Below are 19,530 nucleotides of genomic sequence, written 5' to 3'. Positions count from 1 at the left end.
AGCTATACTGATAATTAACTGAAAAATAAAGTTCGGCTATTTTTTTCACCACTATATCGTCTTGAATCCAATTTGGGAACGCATGAATGATTTATACCCCTTTACCCATTGCATTCACTCTATGATACTGATAATTTTCTATTTTGAAATAATTTTTTTTTCTTAAACGCTCTGTAGCTTTTGTTTGGTTTCGATGGATAATATATAACGCTATTCGTCTCAGTCAAACAATATTTCGCGTGCGCAACATGTACTTAATGAAACTATAACGTAAATAATTCCGTGTATGGCTTAATGTCTGCTCTTGTTGTTGTAAAAACAAATTGCATGACTGGCTTTTCTAATGAATTTTTAAATGGTTTGATTTCCTTTGACTGTACAGGAGATCTACCGGCCATGTTAAAAAAATCTCGTGACTGATATTTCTGTCGAATATTTAAATGGGGGGTGTAATTTATTTTAACTGCACAGGAGACCTGCCGGTGATATTAACTAGTCTCATGACTGTTTTTTTATCGCATGTCTACTATAAATGAAGGTTTAATTTCAATATAATTTATGTGCGCAGGAGACCTGCTGGTGATGGACGACGAAGGGTACCTGTACTTCAAGGACCGCACGGGCGACACCTTCAGGTGGAAGGGCGAGAACGTGAGCACCGCTGAGGTGGAGAACCACCTCTCTGCCCTCGTCAGGAGCAGCGACCTCTGCGTCTACGGCGTCCAAGTACGCACTGCTGTCTGCATTTGTTTCTTGACCGCAGGATTTGAGTGTGGATGACATTTTTTTTATGAGGAAAATGTGTTTATTCCCTTAAAAGTGTAAAAATTCTTACGTTACTGTTAAAATAAATATACTCCTGACTAGTATAGCTCCCTGACTCTACCTACCCTGACTTTCTATTTCTTGACTCTGACCTTCCTCCTGCCTCCTCTAACCCCCCATTCCCTGACCTATGCCCATTCCTGATCTCCCCAGCCTCCCCTAACCCCCTGTCGCCCCCCACAGATCCCCCAGACGGAGGGCAGGGCGGGCATGGCGGCGGTGGTGGACGTGGACGGGTCGCTGGACGTGCAGGAGGTGGCCAGGGGCGTGACGGCTCTGCTGCCTGCCTACGCGCGCCCGCTGCTACTTAGGACCGTCAAGCATATGGAGATGACCGGTATAATATGTCTTATATATAAAACTATAATATATCTTGTATATAACACCTATAATAGGTATATCTTATATACATGTACGATAATATCAGTATAATATATCTAATATGCATATACGATAAAATCAGTGTAATATATCTAATATGCATAGACGATAATATCAGTATAATATATCTAATGTACATGTACGATTATATCAGTATAATATATCTAATGTGCATATACGATTATATCAGTATAATATATCTAATGTGCATATACGAGGATATCAGTATAATATATCTAATATGCATATGCGATAATACCAGAATAATATATTTAATGATGTAAAGAAATAAGACTACTTGTAAGTCCTCAAAAACGTAGTGTTAAGTCTATCTAATAATATAGATAAATAAACCCAGGTCCACTTACTAATATTTGTAAATAAAGGTCATTAACTTCTGCACATATAGAGAACGTTAGGTCTATCAAAAAATATACGTAAAAAAAATCTAGTATAAATGTTTCCAAACTTCGCGCGTATTTGAATTTTGCCTCCATAAATATCCAATACATTCTTCACTAATGTTTAGTGGTGGATTGAAGGACTCAATGCCTTCAATATTTCTTCCGTAAGACAAATTATTATTATCATTATAATTACATTATTAGTCACATTATTTGCTTCAAAGGTTCTTGTTCCAAATTTAAATTGTAGTGAACTCACATAAACGATGATTACACTAATACGTTTTGTGCAGGTACATACAAATTACGGAAGACCGAGCTGCAAAAAGAAGGCTTCGACATCACCGTCATCAAGGACCCGGTCTACATCCTCGACCCCAAATCCGTCACATACAAGCGTCTGGATGAGCGGCTCTATGAACAGCTCATGTCGGGCGCTCTCAAGGTCTAGTTATTGGGTTAGAAGTCTCAAGGTCTGGCGTCAAGGCATCAAGGTCTGGCGTCAAGGTCTATGTGAGCATCGAGGTCTTGGCGTCAAGTTCTATGTAGGCATCGAGGTCTCGGCGTCAACGTCTATGTAGGCATCGAGGTCTTGGCGTCAAGTTCTATGTAGGCATCGAGGTCTCGGCGTCAACGTCTATGTAGGCATCGAGGTCTTGGCGTCAAGGTCTATGTAGGCATCGAGGTCTCGGCGTCAAGGTCTATGTAGGCATCGAGGTCTCGGCGTTAAGGTCTATGTAGGCATCGAGGTCTCAGTGTCAAGGTCTATGTAGGCATCGAGGTCTCGGCGTCAAGGTCTATGTAGGCATCGAGGTCTCGGCGTTAAGGTCTATGTAGGCATCGAGGTCTCGGTGTCAAGGTCTATGTAGGCATCGATGTCTAAGTGTCAAGGTCCAAAAGCCATGGTCGTTGTGTCAATGTTGTAAGTCTCAAGGTCTATAAGGAAAGAGATCTAGATAGGTATCAAGGTCCTTGTGTATGGTCTTGGCGTCAAGATTTAGGTGTCGAGGTGTTGGTCGGAACAGCTTTGAGAGCGAATAGATGTCTAGCTCGACCTTCATTATTTTAAGCATTGTGGCATATGGCGATTAATTTTTAAAGCATTCAGCCAGTTACTTTTGAAGATAATTATAAATATGATAGTACGATGTCATCGACAGATGTGCGTGTATCTTCACGAAATGAGCATTTCTTGAAATAAAAAGTAAATAAATGGAAAATTTTAACCATCTCTGAAAAAAAGGTCTTAACTGCCCCGTTTTTATAGGAATAAATGTCAGTTGCGACTCCAACTTCTGCCATTTTTAACTGCGCTTATGTTTCAATGCGCGGCTGTGATGATTGTCATTTCAAATATGTATTGTTCTGTTGAATTATCTGTACTACTTACTTCAATAATGTTCTGATTGAGGATTGTTCTTTGCTCCCACTTGTTGGGGTGGTGCAATGAAACCAATCAAATGGTCACATATTTGAGCGATTTCTAATTGTTAAAATAAATTTATTTCCTTCGATTTAGGAATTTTAGCTATGGATTTTATATTCCGAGATTTTAATTTACAAAAAAGTTTGAAGAATTGTTGATAAGTTCAATTCGTGATGGCGCGTAACCAGAATTTAGTTGAGTTGTGTAAGATTTTGCTCCTTCTGTCAAGATCCTCTGATTAAAGCTGTACTCTTGTATGGATTGCTATAAATTCCTAGGTTGAGTCCTCGTGTATGATTTTTTGGCCAGATCATAATCCTTGCATAATTATTTATTGCATATACTCATTTGTATAGAGAATACATACTTTATTTTTTGAACTTTATACTTTTTTTCTATTATTATTACATCAGTAGGCGTTGCTGGACCCGCCAGCGGTCTGGAGTCCGATAAACTCTGCGGGCTGGAGTCCGATAAACTCAGTGGGCTGAAGTCCGATAAACTCAGCGGGCTGAAGTCCGATAAACTCAGCGGGCTGGTGTCCGATAGACGCAGCGGGCTGGTGTCCGATAGACGCAGCGGGCTGGTGTCGCAAGCATTGTTGTGTTGGTAGACGACGCGTGTTGTAGTCTTAAGACATAGTGTGTAGACTCAGCGTGCGTCCAAAGCTGTAGTTATTCCTATAGTTTATCTCCTTCTAGTAATTAATTGTGGGGTCCTAAGTTGCTCATTCCTGCCATCTTGCAATGCGCCATAAAATATTTACTGTAGCTATGAGAAGAATCTGCTCTCAGTCTTCAGATAATATCTACTAAGAATTACATTCTTTATTTTCTCTCGCTGCTTTAGTGTTGAACGAACTGTGATGATTAAAAATTAATTCATGGGATAAATTAGAAATTATGCTGCGATTTTCCAGATTCACTACAATTTCTCAAATGAAAGTTTTTCTTGAAAGCTCAATTCGAATGCTGTGAGAATATAACATTTACCTCAAGTCAACCTGTAGGTGATTGAAGATACATAATTTTTGCCCTTGTATATGTCGGAGTTGTTATAGAATAATAAGGTTATATATGGGATATCCCTGATGAGTTTGACCGTAGCTGAGAGGAATTTTCTTGGCTTCTGCTGTAAGGGAGATGAGTTAAGCTTGAAGTGAACTTCGATAAAAGGGATGAAGGTTTTTTCTGTTTTGTCGGCTTGACATATAACGGATCATAGAATTCATGTCCCTCCACCAGTTGTCGATGTTGAGCGATTACTCGATTTGCTAGTTAAGGTCTTGGACATTTTTCATGTTTTCGACGAGTTGAAACTTCGTGCGTCGTGCAGGACTGAGGCTGGTTTCTGCTTGTTGTATTGGCTCCTCCTCAGTGTCGGCCTCGAAATTTTTTAACTTTCTTCGTTATATGGGAATTCTCTAATTTATGACACCATAATTGCTAATAAAAACGATGATTTGTACTAATTTTTAATTTAAATTTATTTTCATTTGAATAGAAATATACTGGCTCTTTAATTTTATTGTAGCGTAAATTTGAGTAAAGTCATCACCCTCTAATCCATCGACTGCATTTATATTTTTTTAATGCGAATAATAAATTTAAATAAAGATATCAACCTTTTGGATTTTAGGTCATTCAATTGGTAAAGTCGAACTAGGCTTGTCTTCTCGCTTTCGTGTGAGGGTTTCGTCTAGTGGGTGTTGCTCAGACACATAGTCCGGTCGTAGTTTATTTTTTCCGTCTTATGCGTAGCCTTGAAATAAATATTTCGTTATGTTTAAATAAGCTTGCGCACGTAGTATCCCTTTATGTTCATATGTGCCTTCGTTGCCTAGTCAGACGCTGCACTGGAATCATTCATTTGTCCTACAATTCTTTAATTTGTTCAATGCCTGTAAAGTTATGCTTCACTTCTTCTAAAGCTAGCAGTTTTCACAGTCTTTTTTAAAGCATTTTGTCTATTGACTATATGCATCTTTCCAGCATTACTCGCCTCTCGCATTGGTTAAGAAGAATCTAATGGAAGAGTAAAATTCCCGTCATCGGCATGTACCAGAAACAGTGAGCAAAATTTGATGTGAAATTAAGCCACCGACTCGGCTGTCTTGATCCTTTGTCTGTTTGTGTGTGTGTGTGTGTGTGTGTGTGTGTGTGTGTGTGTGTGTGTGTGTATTTTTTTAGTGTTTGTGTTAATTTTTAGGTTATCGTAGAGTACTTATGTCCTTTGAGTACAAGGCAATTAGTGACCACCTCGTAATACGTAGGCTTTTTCCAACACTGAGGTATGGACTTAACGTTGAATGTATCTATAGGATCTAAGAAAATTACTTTGCATGCCTGAATAATAAGACAAACTTGGTACATTTATGGTGAGTGCTAAGCATTGTTCGGCATTCCTTAATTTCTCTTGAATTGATGAAATGATTTAAAATATACTTGACTTGAGGATGTGTGACTGAAAAGTAACGCTACTGCATAATTAATAGATTAAGTTGCTTTTCGGCTATTTTAGTAACTTGAAATAAATGTAAAATAACTTGGATAAATGTCAGCCACCTGTATAACTATAGCTTCCTATGTGGAAACTTGAGCCCGAGATATGTTATGTTTCCCTAGCTTCTATATTATGTGACATAGATATTTTTGTTGTACAAACTTCAGTTGCAAATGTGATAGTTAAATTGTTTTTAATAAAACTAGAGGCAACGCTTTTTTTATTCTGCTTTATCGTGTTTCAGTATACTGTGGCTTTTTTAATGAAATTCCGAGGAATAATTTTATGAAAGGTTATTACGTTGTATTTCACTATTTTACATTGTCTTTTAAAAATGTATATAAACCCTTAACAGCAATTTTTTATAACTGCTCATTGTCGCCATGTTCTCGTGTATCAATGAAAAATGAGCTTGAAGTCTAAATGGCGGACAATATTATTATTATTGTTACTCTACGAAGCAGTTATCCTGGTGTCTGGTTCAAACGAACCTCGAGGAGACGTTTCACAGAAATTTAATAATAGATAAATATTACCGGACGATACCAAATAAATTGCGATTTATAGGTTCAAGAAAAGAAAAGCTGAAATAGAACTAAACGTTATTGACACCTTATTTGTTGAAATGATTCTGGTAAGCCGTAAACTAGAGACATATCGATATGTATGTGTCAGTCGGCCTGACAGTTTTCATCCATTGCAGCCATTGCACCATAGCCGTTGAAAAATAAATCAGTTCAATTTACAACCAGGTGGCTGATAATTGAAATGATTCAAGTTGATCAAATATTTATTTGAGATCATTTTTTGCTTATTTCTTAGGCTGAGAATCAAGGCTATAGATACGTACTCTTATTAAAAAATTTTTGTCTTCATTTCGTGATCGCTAAAGGGTAAAGCGCTGAAAATTTAAAGCTGCTGGAAGCCCAAATCATGAAGTAAAATTTGTTCGTGTCGATTGATTGATAAGCTATCACAATGTATCGTCGATTTGAACGTGTGTGAAACGCAAATAATAATTGAACACGAATGTGCAGGGAGTTTTGAATTTATTTGATTGCTATCCATGGTTAAACTATGTAGTATATAGTTCAACCATGGGTATACCGGTGCATCTACGATTACATCTTCTGAAATATCGACATATCTTTTTCGTGTTTCTCACTATCAATTTTTAGTTAAGTAGATTGTTCTTTTTAAAATTTTCATGCATCGGCTTCTGAATTTATTTTCTCAATAATCAACAAGAGCATTCACAGATAAATTTTATTCAGCATGCTATTGTCGGTTGAATTGGACAAATGTCGTTTAGCTTCTTCTTGGTAAATCCCAATCAACTGTCTTTTGACTCTTTATACTCTGCGGACGCTTGCCGCGTAGTGTAATAAATGTGCAGCGTATTTTAGTAGGAGAGTATAAGGAGAAGGAGGGCAAGCGTGAGCATTGTTAGGTATAGTAAAATACTGAATTAATACGTAGCCTCTTATTTCAATAAAGTAACCGACAAAATGGGCACGCCCGGTAAGTTGTTTGATGTTACAGCTAAATATAAGGATTATTGTTAATGCATTTAAGAAATTGCCTTAAAAATAAGTTAAATTTACTGCTGCTTCAGCCGTTCACGTTCAGCGGTCAGGCTGAGTCAGCCTGCTTGTAACGTGCAAGATTCATCAGGCTTGTAATAGATCTCGTTCAGTAATTTCATCTAAATGCCTACATCGTAAAGTTGATTTTTTAACAGATTTAATTTAATAATAACTTTAGTATAATATCTTTGGAATAGATTGTAAATTGTAGAATTATAGCATTTATAGGTAGGACACATAGCTACAATTTCATAACTAGGAGGTAGGTAGAAATTTGCTGACTGGACTGTTCAAAAATCTTTCAGTATCTAAGGCTTCTTTAGTTTGTGTGAATTTTTGGAAAAAATGAAAGAGCACATGAAATTATTAGAAAACCGGCATTTTTTTTAAAGGCGATTTGAAAGTCCGATTTGGCGGTACCTAAAGGGTTAATTAAAAAGTTTTAAGTTTTTATTTAAGCTTTTTTTACACACAGCTTGGAATGAGCTGTGTGTCTAATTCCAAGCTGTGTCGGAATTAGTTTTTATGTGTCTAAAACCATCGCTCAACTTGATCATCTATTAATTTATTTACCTACCACTTGAAATCAGTAGGTAGGTAAAAAGTTTATGAATGTTTGTTATAAATTTGCTGACTGGACTGTTCAAAAATCTTTCAGTATCTAAGGCTTCTTCTGTTTGTGTGAATTTTTTGAAAAAATGAAAGAGCACATGAAATTATTAGAAAACCGGCGTTTTTTTTAAAGGTGACTTGAAAGTCCGATTTGGCGTTGATGGGTTAATTAAAAAGTTTTAGTTTTTATTTAAGCTTTTTTTACACACAGCTTGGAATGAGCTGTGTGTCTAATTCCAAGCTGTGTCAGAATTAGTTTTTATGTGTCTAAAACCATCGCTCAACTTGATCATCTATTAATTTATTTACCACTTGAAATCAGCAAATACAAGTATACTTAAAGGATTCCTAATATATTCACAGACTTATTTAAAATTCTCAAACCATAATATTCTTTCTACACAAACAGTTTATCACTATTTGGTAGAGCAAAATCAACTATCAACTTTGACACGCTTCTCGATGTTCTCACTGGGTGACGTGCACTGTCTCTCATTGGATCTTAACATTTTCCCGCCTGACGGCCCAGACCTAGTGTTTTGGCAATAGTATGACATCACTATTTCAACCATCAATGAATGCGTGGAACTAAGACAAAGCTTAATATGAAGGAAAAAGTTAAGAAGTGTTGGAATTTACCCACGATGTCGGAATATACCGCATTTACCCTATTAAGTCCTATAAGTTGACCAGTGAAGTATCCTGGATACCAGCATTATCGTACGCAAGAAATTGGTTGAAATTTTAGGTAAATTAGGAAATTAAAAATGAACTGATTCTAAAAAATCTCTGGGTTGTCACTCTGTAGGTGCAAGCAGCAATATAAATTCAACATATGGATTTATACCCCAAAGCGTCACCAGCCATTTTCAAGATTTGCCGCCGGGTAATTTTAATATGAAAATGCTGCTAACAGCTTTGATAGTATATCCCTTACTCTCCATGCCCTGCAACATGTATAGCTCAGCTGCTATCTAGCAGCCGGACATATGGCGTCATATATTGAGAGCGGCAAAGTATAGGGAGGCTTGACATGATTCTGCCGCCTGGACTGCCAAGAAATGGTGCTGTACTTGTAACAACAAAGTTATCGTGAACCCTACGTCCTAGTAACCATTGATTAGTTCTAGAATTATTATTGTTCTCGTTATTCACTGCATCTACCACTTGCGGTCTTTCAGATTTTCAACTATTTTCTAAATAGTCGGCCGAAGACTGGTGAATATCTAGAATGCAATAATTTCAATCCAAATGTGTCGGCCAGACTTCTGAAGGCGTGAATGCTGCTGATGACTGATGAGTTGCAAAAGATCTTGCGATATTCACCCACTTTCTGCACATTGGAATTAGTTTTTCTATACATTTGGAATATTATTTCCATTGAAATTATTAACTTTTGTCAATTTGATAGGAGTTGATTTATGTGAAAGGAATCCTGTGATTCCAAAAATAGTAGGACAGCTCTAGTTGTGGCTCAAAAAGTAGACATATTCCAGGCCATCTCTGCAAGCTTAGGAGAATAATTTTTGAGTTGAAACCGCATTTGCTATGTCATGACTGGAAGAATGGGCAGAAGCCACCTGTGAATTGGATAAAAACAGTGAATCTAGCCTATTTAAACTGTTTTCCTAATCTCTCTGACACAAAATGAGAATAATGGCTTATTTTAAATTATAATGTAACAAATCTTTAATTTCTGGCAGAATTCAACATCAATATTGATGATAATAACCAATGTTATCAATATCAAAAGTCCTATAAATTGTATGAAAACACTAGTATCACTTAAAACTATAATCACTTACCAAACATAATATTATTAAACAAACATGACTATTGAAACATAAATAAGATTTATTATGATAAATTCTCCATTATGGATTTCACCTTGTGCTGTACACTCAAAAATTTGAATTTAATTTCTGCAATAAATTATTTCATGTCAGTTTCTTAAGATAATTTCCTAAGCAAGAATTGTGTGTAACCAAATTAAAGATGATTTAAACTCTACAAAACTTTGATTTCTTGAATGGCAGTCTCTTCATCATTTAATTAAAATCATTGATTCCCATAGCCATACATGACAATTTTTTTTAAACCTCAACTACCAATTTAAGTCAATTGATAAGCCAATCAATTCATTATCTGGGGATATAATTTTTCACAACATTTTGAATCATTTTATGGGCAGTTATGGCTATTGCATTTGTTAGCATTTGCATCACTGGTGTGAGAATTTTTATTGTATTGCTGTTTTGAAATACATTATGTGGACATCATTATGTGAACATTTTTATAATGATGTTGCTTTGGAATACATTTATTTATACCTATGCCTGTGTCACTTGCAAATTTGAAACTTTCTTTAGAGTTCATTGAATTTTTATTAATCCCATTTATATTTTTCAGGATTTTCTCCAAGAGGTTTTGGTGGTGGAAGAGGCCGCGGTGGTGATCGTGGTGGTGGTGGTGGCTTCCGTGGTCGTGGCGGATTTGGGGACAGAGGTGGTCGCGGTGGGGGTCGTGGTGGTGACCGTGGTGGATTTGGTGGTGACCGTGGAGGCCGTGGTCGAGGTGGCGGCAGAGGAGGTGGATTTGGCGGCCGTGGCCGTGGACGCGGGGGCGGAGGACGTGGTAAGATCTGATTATTTCCATGTGTACAAATGAAAGCAGTTGCTGAGTATTGAAAGCCATCCCTACAGTGCATTAATTATTGTGATTTTTTGGCTTTTAAACAAAATTCAATCTGTTTTCATATATCAATGTAGATGGTACAAATGGTGTGATATATTGTATATAATTACCATATTGCTTTCATAAATATCTACAATCTAGTGGCTGGGGCAGGTTGTTTTTCATTTGGCTGTATCCAGATGTGTGTTATGCTTCTTATTTGTCTTGAAAATTTTCTAACATTTTTGTTTACTTTGGGATATATCCAAGACTTCTGTCAGCATTTTCTGTTAAGAAAGCCTATTAGAGGTATTCCATTGAACCTGATATTCCGCTGCATTATCCATTGTGCCACATTTTTTTTCATTCAGGATTTTGTCAAAAGTAAAAGTAATTTTTGCAGTTTTACTATAATATTTGTCTAATTATGTATAAAATATATCTTTGTTAAAGGAGGTGGCAAGGCAATGCTGGAGCCTCATCGTCACGAAGGAATTTACATTGCCAGAGGCAAGGAGGATGTCCTGGTCACCCGCAACATGGTGCCTGGCGAGAGCGTCTACGGAGAGAAAAGAATGGAGATTGAGGTAGAGGGATGATCTCTAACCGCATGATATTACTATAGAAACCTGCTAAATTGCCAATAATATAAAATCTTGGCCAATTTCTATCTAACAGATTCCAATAAATGTACATGCATTGTATAAATTTCAATCAAGCTCCACCAAATTGTGGTGATTTTTAGGTTATTTTTCAATTAGGAAACAATTTTCATTCAATTGCTACAATTTCTGGATAGAGCAATTGTTAGAATTATTTCTCTGTTCCTAACCAGTAATAAATGTGTACAGGAAAGCTATTTTACAGTTGAGAACAACTTTTTTTTACAGCAGATGGATTTTAACAACCTTCATCTACTTACCAGACCAATCACGAGGCAATCATTCGGAAAACTATTCAAAGTACATATTTTCTGAAGTGTAAAACTTTTCTTTATCCGCATATCTTTCACCCCGTAGGACAGAGAATCCGGCAACAAGGTGGAGTACAGAGTCTGGAATCCCTTCAGATCTAAGCTCGCCGCCAGCGTGGTGGGTGGCGTAGACAGCATACACATGCCCAAGGGCTCCAAAGTTCTTTATTTGGGTGCTGCCAATGGCACGACAGTTTCACATGTTTCTGACATCGTCGGAGAGGTAAGTCAATTAAGTTTACTTGTCTTGCATGCTAAATGTTAGGTATCTTTCATCTGCTTCTAGTGATTCTTATGTGAAATACTGCTTTTATTGGAAAAATCTCGTGTGAACCATAGCTAGACCAAACATATTTCCAATACTTGCACGAACACAAATTCAACTAAATGAAAGTTAAAACAAGCGCAATGGTATCATTCATTGTCTGTGTATTTGGTTACATAGGAATCTCCACTAGACATTTCCATTTATAAAGAGTCTTTTTTTCAGGAGGGAGCGGTGTATGCCGTAGAGTTCTCCGCGCGATCTGGTCGTGATCTTGTCAATATGGCTAAAAAGAGGCCCAACATCATACCCATTGTGGAAGATGCGCGTCATCCCCTAAAATACAGGTAACGTTTAAGAATTATAAATATCCTAGTAAAAGCAATGCTATAAGTTCTGCCAATGGCAATTTCTTCCTTACTGTTGAAAGGATGAACAAAAATAGAAAATTCAGTTGAGCCTGATGGTTTCGTATAAATATGTAAACTATTTTTAAAACTTTGAAAAAAATTCACCATCCATACGTATCCAGTGAGTAGATGTGGAGGCAGAAAGCCGCTTGTCTATCGTTTTTTACTTAAGAATTGCGAAGTTTAACATTAATTATTTTCATGAAGTGAGTTTTTTAATTTTTGACGGATACAAATAACGAATTGCCAACAAATTGAGGACAGACTAAGAAATTAATGACTGTAGTTTGATATGGCAACTAACACTTCATAAAATTATTCAATTTTTTTCGTTTTCGTTGACTAACACTGAGCTTTTCCTTCACCCAATTATTTTGCCTAATTCAATATTCGTTTAAAATTCAATTATTTTCAACGCGTACTGTTCAGGAACTAATTAAATGATAAGTAAGACTGATCGCCATCGTCTTCTAACATCTCCCGCCTTCAACAGGATGATGGTGCCAATGGTGGATACCATTTTTGCTGACGTTGCTCAGCCTGATCAGGCAAGAATCGTTGCCCTGAACGCCCAGTATTTCCTCAAACAAGGCAAGTACTGGCTGCGTGTGTATCATTCGTGCTACAAGCTATTTGATATTCTTCTATTGACGATTTCCGATCTAAATCTGACGTCGGTTGGTCCAAATTACTTTCGCGCGAAATTAGCTCATGAAAATTTGTCTTGAAAGTGGTGCTATAAACTTTTTTTTTGCGTGTAGTTAGCTCATAATAATTTTTCAAAAATTAATGTTGCACTTCTTGGATTTTGCCCGGAATTAGCCAGTAATAATTTGTGTAAAAATTAATGTTATATATATCTTGGATTGTGTGCGGAATCAGCCAATAATAATTTGTTTAAAAATTAATGCGATACTACGTAAATCGTGGGTTGCAGGTGGCCACTTTGTGATCAGCATTAAGGCAAACTGCATAGACTCTACAGCGCCTGCTGAGGCCGTCTTTGCCGGGGAAGTTGACAAGCTGAAGGCAGAGCGCCTCAAGCCCCTGGAGCAGCTTACGCTGGAGCCGTACGAGCGAGACCACGCAGTTGTTGTAGGAGTCTACCGGCCACCCGGCATGTAATTATTTTATCTAAATAAATAATCCTAAGTCGTCATGCGGATCATTACCATATCGATATGTTCAACTTTGGGTTCGATAATGCGGGGACGAGCATATAATTTCGTCGTTATATTAAAAGCTTTACTTTGAATTTGTTGTCATTAAAAGAAGTTAGTATCTCGCGTAACTGAAACATATTGAACGGACTATCGATGATCAAATAGTTCAATTGATAGCATAAGTTCATGCGAGTCGATATATGGATGAACGCCATTAAATTTCATTTATGAAATTGCATCATGTTTCGATTCGGAAAGAAAATTAAAGGCTTTTTGACAAAATATATTTACGATATTCAACAGAACCCTTAGCTTAATATTGCATCATTACGAATTATGGGTTTTCAGTTAAAACCCTGAACTACGAATATTATGACAGGGTTTACATATAAACAAAAATTCAATCTGACATTAAATCCTGTTTTCGTAACTTCTTGGCACTGACTTATTTTTAGTCCCTTTTCGTGACTTCTTGGCACTGACTCCTTTCCACCAAAAATGACGGTCGCCACAGCACCCTAGGTAAAACCTCGAATGGTGAAGATATTTTAATTACAGAATTGAATGAGGAATTATTATTGGAATTCAAGACGCACAGCCAGTGCTTAGTAATACTTAAACGAAAGAAAATTAATTCCTAGCCTATATCTTATCGCCATTGAATGACCCAAAGTCGAATACAGTACTAGTCATAGAGGATTCGTCTCATTAATAGTATATAAAACGAAAAATTTATCACTTTCAAGAGCCATAAGCGACTCCTATACAATAAAACTGCGCCAGAACTATGAAGCTCAAGATGTTGAGAACATAACACCTTCAGTTAAGAGTGAGGTGCTGCAAGAGGCCGGTGTCGCTGCTGGGCTCCAAAATAATCTTCTGCAGAGGCTTGAACTTAGGGTGATGCGATCCTCCAGCCAGGCCTAATACTACCGACTCGGTGGTGGTCAAGAAGGCGCCGCTGTCACGCATGCGGAGAAGTGAAACAAGTCTGCAAGAAATTTGCTCATCAAATTTCGGTATTCTTATCGACTAATTGTAATAAATCCTCACGTAAAGTACTTGACCTATTAGTTTGTAAATAAATCAGAAGTTATGGACGGAGCGTAGTTCGGAGGTACATTGGTAAATTACATGAATTTCGAGATGATTGAGAATGTGGGATCGAGTGAAGTTGTGGTTGAAGCGTTGGAAATATGCTGTATAATAATATAAGACAATCTTTACATAGCCTGGACTTCAGAAAATTATTTTGGTGAATTCAAGGAATAATGCACAGTGCGCTGTAGTCAGTAATTTCCATAATTGTTAAACAAAATTAATTAACAGACAATATCATCAAGTTCCCTATTCACAACAGCAGGTCCTGAGATAGAGACTAGGCAGGTTATTATGGTATTCCTTCACTGAGAATTGATAAAATTCATCCCAACTGCCTTCTTAAATAAGATAAAGTCCTGAATTTTCTTCGTGATTATTGAGTTATGCATCAACAACCAGTATGGCAAAAATATATATTCATCTTTTCATAATTTCTAATCTGCCCGCGTTCTCCAGACTATAATACTGTTTGGGTTAATCTGTTGAAAGATGGTCATGAAGTATTCAACATTTCATAAAATCAAACAGTTTGTTAGGATGCGAATGCCCTCAATGCACTCAGAAAAAGGAGCAAGACTTCATTCAAATAAACAATGCACTTTTTACTCTTGCCGGTTGCTGCGTGTCATCATGACTCAGTTTGGCCCAGCAAAGTGCGCATCAGTGCTACGTACAAAAAAAATGTGTCTCTAGTTGGATAATATGCCCCATTCATTTTTTTGACTGCATGTTTACCGGTCAGTCATTGAGCGAGATGACACGGCATCAGCAACAAGGTGCACGTTGATGCCATCCTGCAGCAGCTGCAGCGCTGTCTGCTGCACGCAAACATGACACTCTATTCCGCAGAGCACCACATTCTGCACCTGAGGAGGGCAATGAGGCTAATCAGAATGAAATAATAATAAACAAGTAAAGAATAAAATAGTGAAGAGATTATCATTAATAATTCCCAATATATATGAAGTTCAATCAAGAAAGTCCTTATGTGTGTTTATATATTTTATAACTGTAGAAGACATGTGCCTTCTACATGAGGTTGAATTGCACAAATAATTAAACAAGATAAAAAACTTGGGAAGAGAATAAAAATTAAATTATAGTCTATGGACTATTTAATGACTACTTTATGAACTAAAATTCTATTCATCATATTAATGTGATGGACAAAATTTATTGATAAATGGGACAAAACTCAACATAAAAGCACACATAGCTAAAACCAGGATGTACCTAGCAGGCAAATACACTAACCTCATGCTTTTTAATTGCTTCAACAACGTCAGGAACGCACATGGAGAACTGTGTCTTGTCAACAGGTTTGATGTCATATTTTTTCAACTCAAGCTCAGGAACAGTGTGGCCAAGCCCTTGGAAAAAATAGAAAAATTACTTGAGTATCTCCAAGTAGCACTAGCATCCTTCATAACTATCACCATCACTCCATCAGTAGGTATAAGACTTCATAAACCTAAAAGTAATCATTTCACTGAGAATAATTTACTCACCTTTGGGATATTGTTCAGTGCATATGACAGGCATGTCCATAATTTTGAAAGCTTCTATAAGTCTAGCAGAATTAGTGGAAATACCTTGAAAATATTGAATTTGATTTCTGAACTTTTCTTGCATGTCACATATAAAGAGCATGCTGTTGTTAACACTAAGCTTGCCAATGTTCCTCATTATTGTGCTAGACAGAGCCATTTTATGTTCTGTAGAAGGCCTACTGGAGTAATTTTCACAGCATCATAAAACACTCCAAAGCATTAATAACAAACATAAATGGTCTGCTTTCTTAACTATAAAATTTATATTTTTAGCTACATAAATTTAATAAAAGGTGTTCAATTTCAGCCCATTGCATCAATTTAAAAATAAATGTTGTTGGCAACATATAAAAAAACTATTTTGTAAACAAAACTGAGCAACAACTTTATAGTGTGATCTCAACAGGTTCATAATCATATGTATTCTGAGTTAACAATCAAACCATTCAAATTGTAGTTCTGAGTCTGATCAGTATTAGATATGATCATATATTTCATAGAAGAGGGCCATTGAGCCTTGAAGAGTAAGTCAAGTGCAAAGCAGTAGCTGCTGAGTGTCAACTTTGGTGTCATTGACTGTGAATCAGTGATTTAGTATCATTGACAGGTCGCCTGCTGAAGACCAGACCAGAGACCACCACTGCCCTGGAGCCTGGATGTAATGGACCATCATGATTTTTGCCTTCTGGAATGTAGCCTTCAACACTTCTGGACAATCATATCTAGGCAGTGGGTCGAACCAGCCCTCGGTCGAATGGCCACTTGTCAAAGGTCAATAAATTTTGGAACAGAACTATGCTATCTGAAACCTAACCTCAGATGCGGCGAATGTAAAATTATGTTTTAACGATGCCTGGAAGTCATATTTGATCTGTGGCCTGGTGGTGCACGGCAGGTTTTATGCAAGGTTGGAGGACGAAGCCAAGTGGTTCACAGGGGAATGCAGCCAGGCACCACCAATTTGTGCACCAATAAGCCCTGAATCGAATGCCTTGGATCTCTCCGTCTCTGGACATCCACCAATCAGCCGTGAACCACTCGGCTTTGCCCTCCTCTGGCCTTGTATGAAACCTACCGTGCACCACCAGGCCATGGATTGAATATGACTTCCAGGCATTGTTAAATTATGTAATTTTACGTTCGCTGCATCTAAGGTTAGGTTTCAGATAGCAGAGTTCTGTTCCAAAATTGATTCGTCCTTTGACAAGTGGCTGTTCAACCAAGGGCTGGTTCAACCCACAGCCTAGATTATGGCTAGATAGGATTGTACTTGTACAGAAGTGTTGAAGGCTACGCTCTGGAAGGCAGGAATCATGATGGTCCATTACATCCAGCCTCAGCATCCAGGGCAGTGGTGGTCATCAGCAGGTGACCCATTAAGGGCTGATTGGTGGATGTCCAGAGAGATCCAAGGCATTCAATTCAGGGCTTATAGGTGCACAAAATTGGTGGTGCATGGCTGCGCTCCCATATGCTGTACCAACTTGACGCTCAACTATATTGCAGAATATAGAATAGAGGTATAAAACTTATAGTATAGCCTAGTTATAAAAGTAATTAATAGAACAACATATTGATGGCAGCCCCTTCTATGCTCCTAATGCCACACTCAGGAAGATGTATATAAACGGGGAAATTTCCCGCGCATTTTTAGTTTTTTATATTTTCTTCGCGCACGCGTTCGTGCAAATCACGGTCATCGATTCCACGGCGCGCAGCACTCGGCGCGGGCCGCGGAGCCGTCCAACACAGTTCTGATTTAGACACAGTTTCCATCTGAATGGAATGGCAACATCGTCTGTAGATTACAAGTAATGCTTAACGATCTTCAACTTCGAGTGTGACGTGTCCCTCTGAAGCTATTCTCATTTTTATTAATGTTTGTTGTTTGCCTCTATAATTAACCTTCATCGTTACAATAAAAATGAAAATTTATAATTAAGATAGATTTCTTCCAGTGCCTGTGTTTTTTTAAGCAATTAGCACTTATTAGTGAATGAATGATATGCGGTGTGGTTCTTTAATCTTCACTTCTGCAGTTCGCGCAATCCCGGCCATCAATTCTATGCCGCACAAGAGCAGTTTGTGGAGGAACAGACGCAATACTCAGAACAGTATGCCTTTAATTATCCTTCAACAATATATGATTTTTCTTGATATGGAAATTTGGTGAATGAGAAATCTAGAACTTTATTTTGGAAGAAATTATCTCCAAAGTCATATGGCAACACTGAACACCATATTTTTACATTTCGTATGTTTAATAGCCGCAGTTTACGATTACCGTATGTTCCATATCCAGAAACTTCATGTTTATTATACTACAAGTAATGATCTTTATTTAATTATAGCCATATTGAAATGTTTTTTTTTTGTGAAGCCCGCTCCTAGATCATTAATGTTTTTATATACATCCTCATATTGTTAGGGATGCTCGCCGCTGCCATCAGATCTTAAAATGTAAAAGTTTATTAGATACAGATTTGTATGAATAATGCCATTCAATATTGTTAGCTACATTAAATTGAGGGTGGAACATGGGAATGGCAATGATTAATTTATCTGAAGCAACCTTTACAAAATTAGTGTCAAACAAGCAAACGGATGTCATGTCAACCGGAACTCGAACACCACAGAGTATTTTATGCAGCTAATTAATTTTGCAAACTTTGCTGGAAGAGAGATTATTGAATTTTAGAAAAAAGGTGGGATAATTCAATGAAGGGTGGTGGCAGAACTGCAATCTTGATACTCTATTGCGATTGTGGTACCTATGTAACAATTTTCACATGATAGTTATAATTTTTGCACATTCAAAGTACGCATGACATAACATAACGCACCCAGATTTGGAAACCATAATTGCTCAAATGAAGCAAAAATAAACAACAGACCATTGACCTATCTTGCAAATATATATATTCATATTTTGTATCACGTAGCATAATTACGCTCTGTAATTATGCCATATTGACCTAATTTGTATAGTCCATTTACGCGCATTGTTATTAGGTACGTATTGATTGTGTCGATTTTGCCGGCCGGGAGGATGTCGGTAATGTAGTCCTAACATTGGCATGCAGGATCGTACTGTTGACGTACAGGTTCATACCCTACTTGTTTCAATTGTATCAAGTAATATTACCGTTACTTTGTATGAAAATTCTTTGTTTCTTTCAAATTTAAGTACAACCACAGGTATGTCTGTCACCGGTCAAAGCTCTTCACAAACTCCACTGGTAAAATGAATCCAAAACAAAACTCGCAAGAAATCCTACCTAAATAATTACTTAGTTTTAAACCCAAAGGTCGCATCTGAGTCCCGCGGTCGCCGGTCTACGGCCTCAGATGCGACGCCGGTGCACCAGTGACCACGAGCTCTGCGCAGTCTACCGGATGGCGGGTGGTGCGTTTAGGAAGAAGGATCCAAGAAACGCGAAATCAAATAGGACTTCTGATGGAATAATTTTTAATCATTACTTCATGCGGCTCCTACTTTTGCATACGATTAGTTTAACCATTGTATTTAACATTCGATAGCATGGGATAGGAGGCCACGCTAAAGTTCAATAAAATTTCAGAAAAACTCGTTTTGCCCGTCATGAAAAGGGCAAGACAGCGGTAAGTCACTGTCAAAACTACAAAAGTCCTATGTTACA

The 19,530-nt window shown here is 37.4% G+C and overlaps 3 protein-coding genes across 3 annotated transcripts; 2 read left to right on the top strand and 1 right to left on the bottom strand.

Annotated features, from left to right (window-relative positions):
- The first annotated feature begins 558 nt into the window (after positions 1-558).
- LOC125177907 (long-chain fatty acid transport protein 4-like) lies at positions 559-4,719 on the top strand. The gene is made up of 3 exons (XM_047880538.1): positions 559-726; positions 1,009-1,162; positions 1,904-4,719. The coding sequence occupies exons 1-3, from the start codon at positions 559-561 to the stop codon at positions 2,059-2,061; spliced, it is 480 nt and encodes a 159-aa protein (XP_047736494.1). The 3' UTR covers positions 2,062-4,719.
- Positions 4,720-6,868: 2,149 nt separating this feature from the next.
- LOC108677563 (rRNA 2'-O-methyltransferase fibrillarin) lies at positions 6,869-13,214 on the top strand. The gene is made up of 7 exons (XM_018165794.2): positions 6,869-7,059; positions 10,146-10,370; positions 10,863-10,996; positions 11,429-11,605; positions 11,873-11,994; positions 12,551-12,648; positions 12,995-13,214. The coding sequence occupies exons 1-7, from the start codon at positions 7,047-7,049 to the stop codon at positions 13,180-13,182; spliced, it is 957 nt and encodes a 318-aa protein (XP_018021283.1). The 5' UTR covers positions 6,869-7,046; the 3' UTR covers positions 13,183-13,214.
- A 273-nt stretch (positions 13,215-13,487) lies between these two features.
- LOC108677558 (isochorismatase domain-containing protein 2-like) lies at positions 13,488-16,089 on the bottom strand. The gene is made up of 4 exons (XM_018165787.2): positions 15,830-16,089; positions 15,576-15,691; positions 15,057-15,187; positions 13,488-14,211 (listed from the first exon to the last, which is right to left on the bottom strand). Exons 1-4 carry the CDS (start codon positions 16,026-16,028, stop codon positions 14,040-14,042), a joined length of 618 nt encoding a protein of 205 aa, XP_018021276.1. The 5' UTR covers positions 16,029-16,089; the 3' UTR covers positions 13,488-14,039.
- Between the last annotated feature and the right edge of the window lie 3,441 nt (positions 16,090-19,530).

The sequence above is a fragment of the Hyalella azteca genome, unplaced genomic scaffold (genome assembly GCF_000764305.2).
Source record: "Hyalella azteca isolate HAZT.00-mixed unplaced genomic scaffold, Hazt_2.0.2 contig5529, whole genome shotgun sequence".
In the NCBI taxonomy this organism is placed as follows: domain Eukaryota; kingdom Metazoa; phylum Arthropoda; class Malacostraca; order Amphipoda; family Hyalellidae; genus Hyalella; species Hyalella azteca.
This window is presented reverse-complemented; position numbering and strand designations above follow the sequence as displayed.

Excerpts from the sequence above, each read along its gene's own strand:
- LOC125177907 (XM_047880538.1), top strand. The coding sequence starts at position 559 with ATGTGCGCAGGAGACCTGCTGGTGATGGACGACGAAGGGTACCTGTAC. Across the intron at positions 727-1,008 it reads TCTGCGTCTACGGCGTCCAA|ATCCCCCAGACGGAGGGCAG; the intron begins GTACGCACTGCT and ends CGCCCCCCACAG. Across the intron at positions 1,163-1,903 it reads CAAGCATATGGAGATGACCG|GTACATACAAATTACGGAAG; the intron begins GTATAATATGTC and ends CGTTTTGTGCAG.
- LOC108677563 (XM_018165794.2), top strand. Across the intron at positions 11,995-12,550 it reads CGTCATCCCCTAAAATACAG|GATGATGGTGCCAATGGTGG; the intron begins GTAACGTTTAAG and ends CGCCTTCAACAG. Across the intron at positions 12,649-12,994 it reads CCAGTATTTCCTCAAACAAG|GTGGCCACTTTGTGATCAGC; the intron begins GCAAGTACTGGC and ends CGTGGGTTGCAG.
- LOC108677558 (XM_018165787.2), bottom strand. The coding sequence starts at position 16,028 with ATGGCTCTGTCTAGCACAATAATGAGGAACATTGGCAAGCTTAGTGTT. Across the intron at positions 15,692-15,829 it reads CACTGAACAATATCCCAAAG|GGCTTGGCCACACTGTTCCT; the intron begins GTGAGTAAATTA and ends ATTTTTTCCAAG. Across the intron at positions 15,188-15,575 it reads AAGCAATTAAAAAGCATGAG|GTGCAGAATGTGGTGCTCTG; the intron begins GTTAGTGTATTT and ends TGCCCTCCTCAG.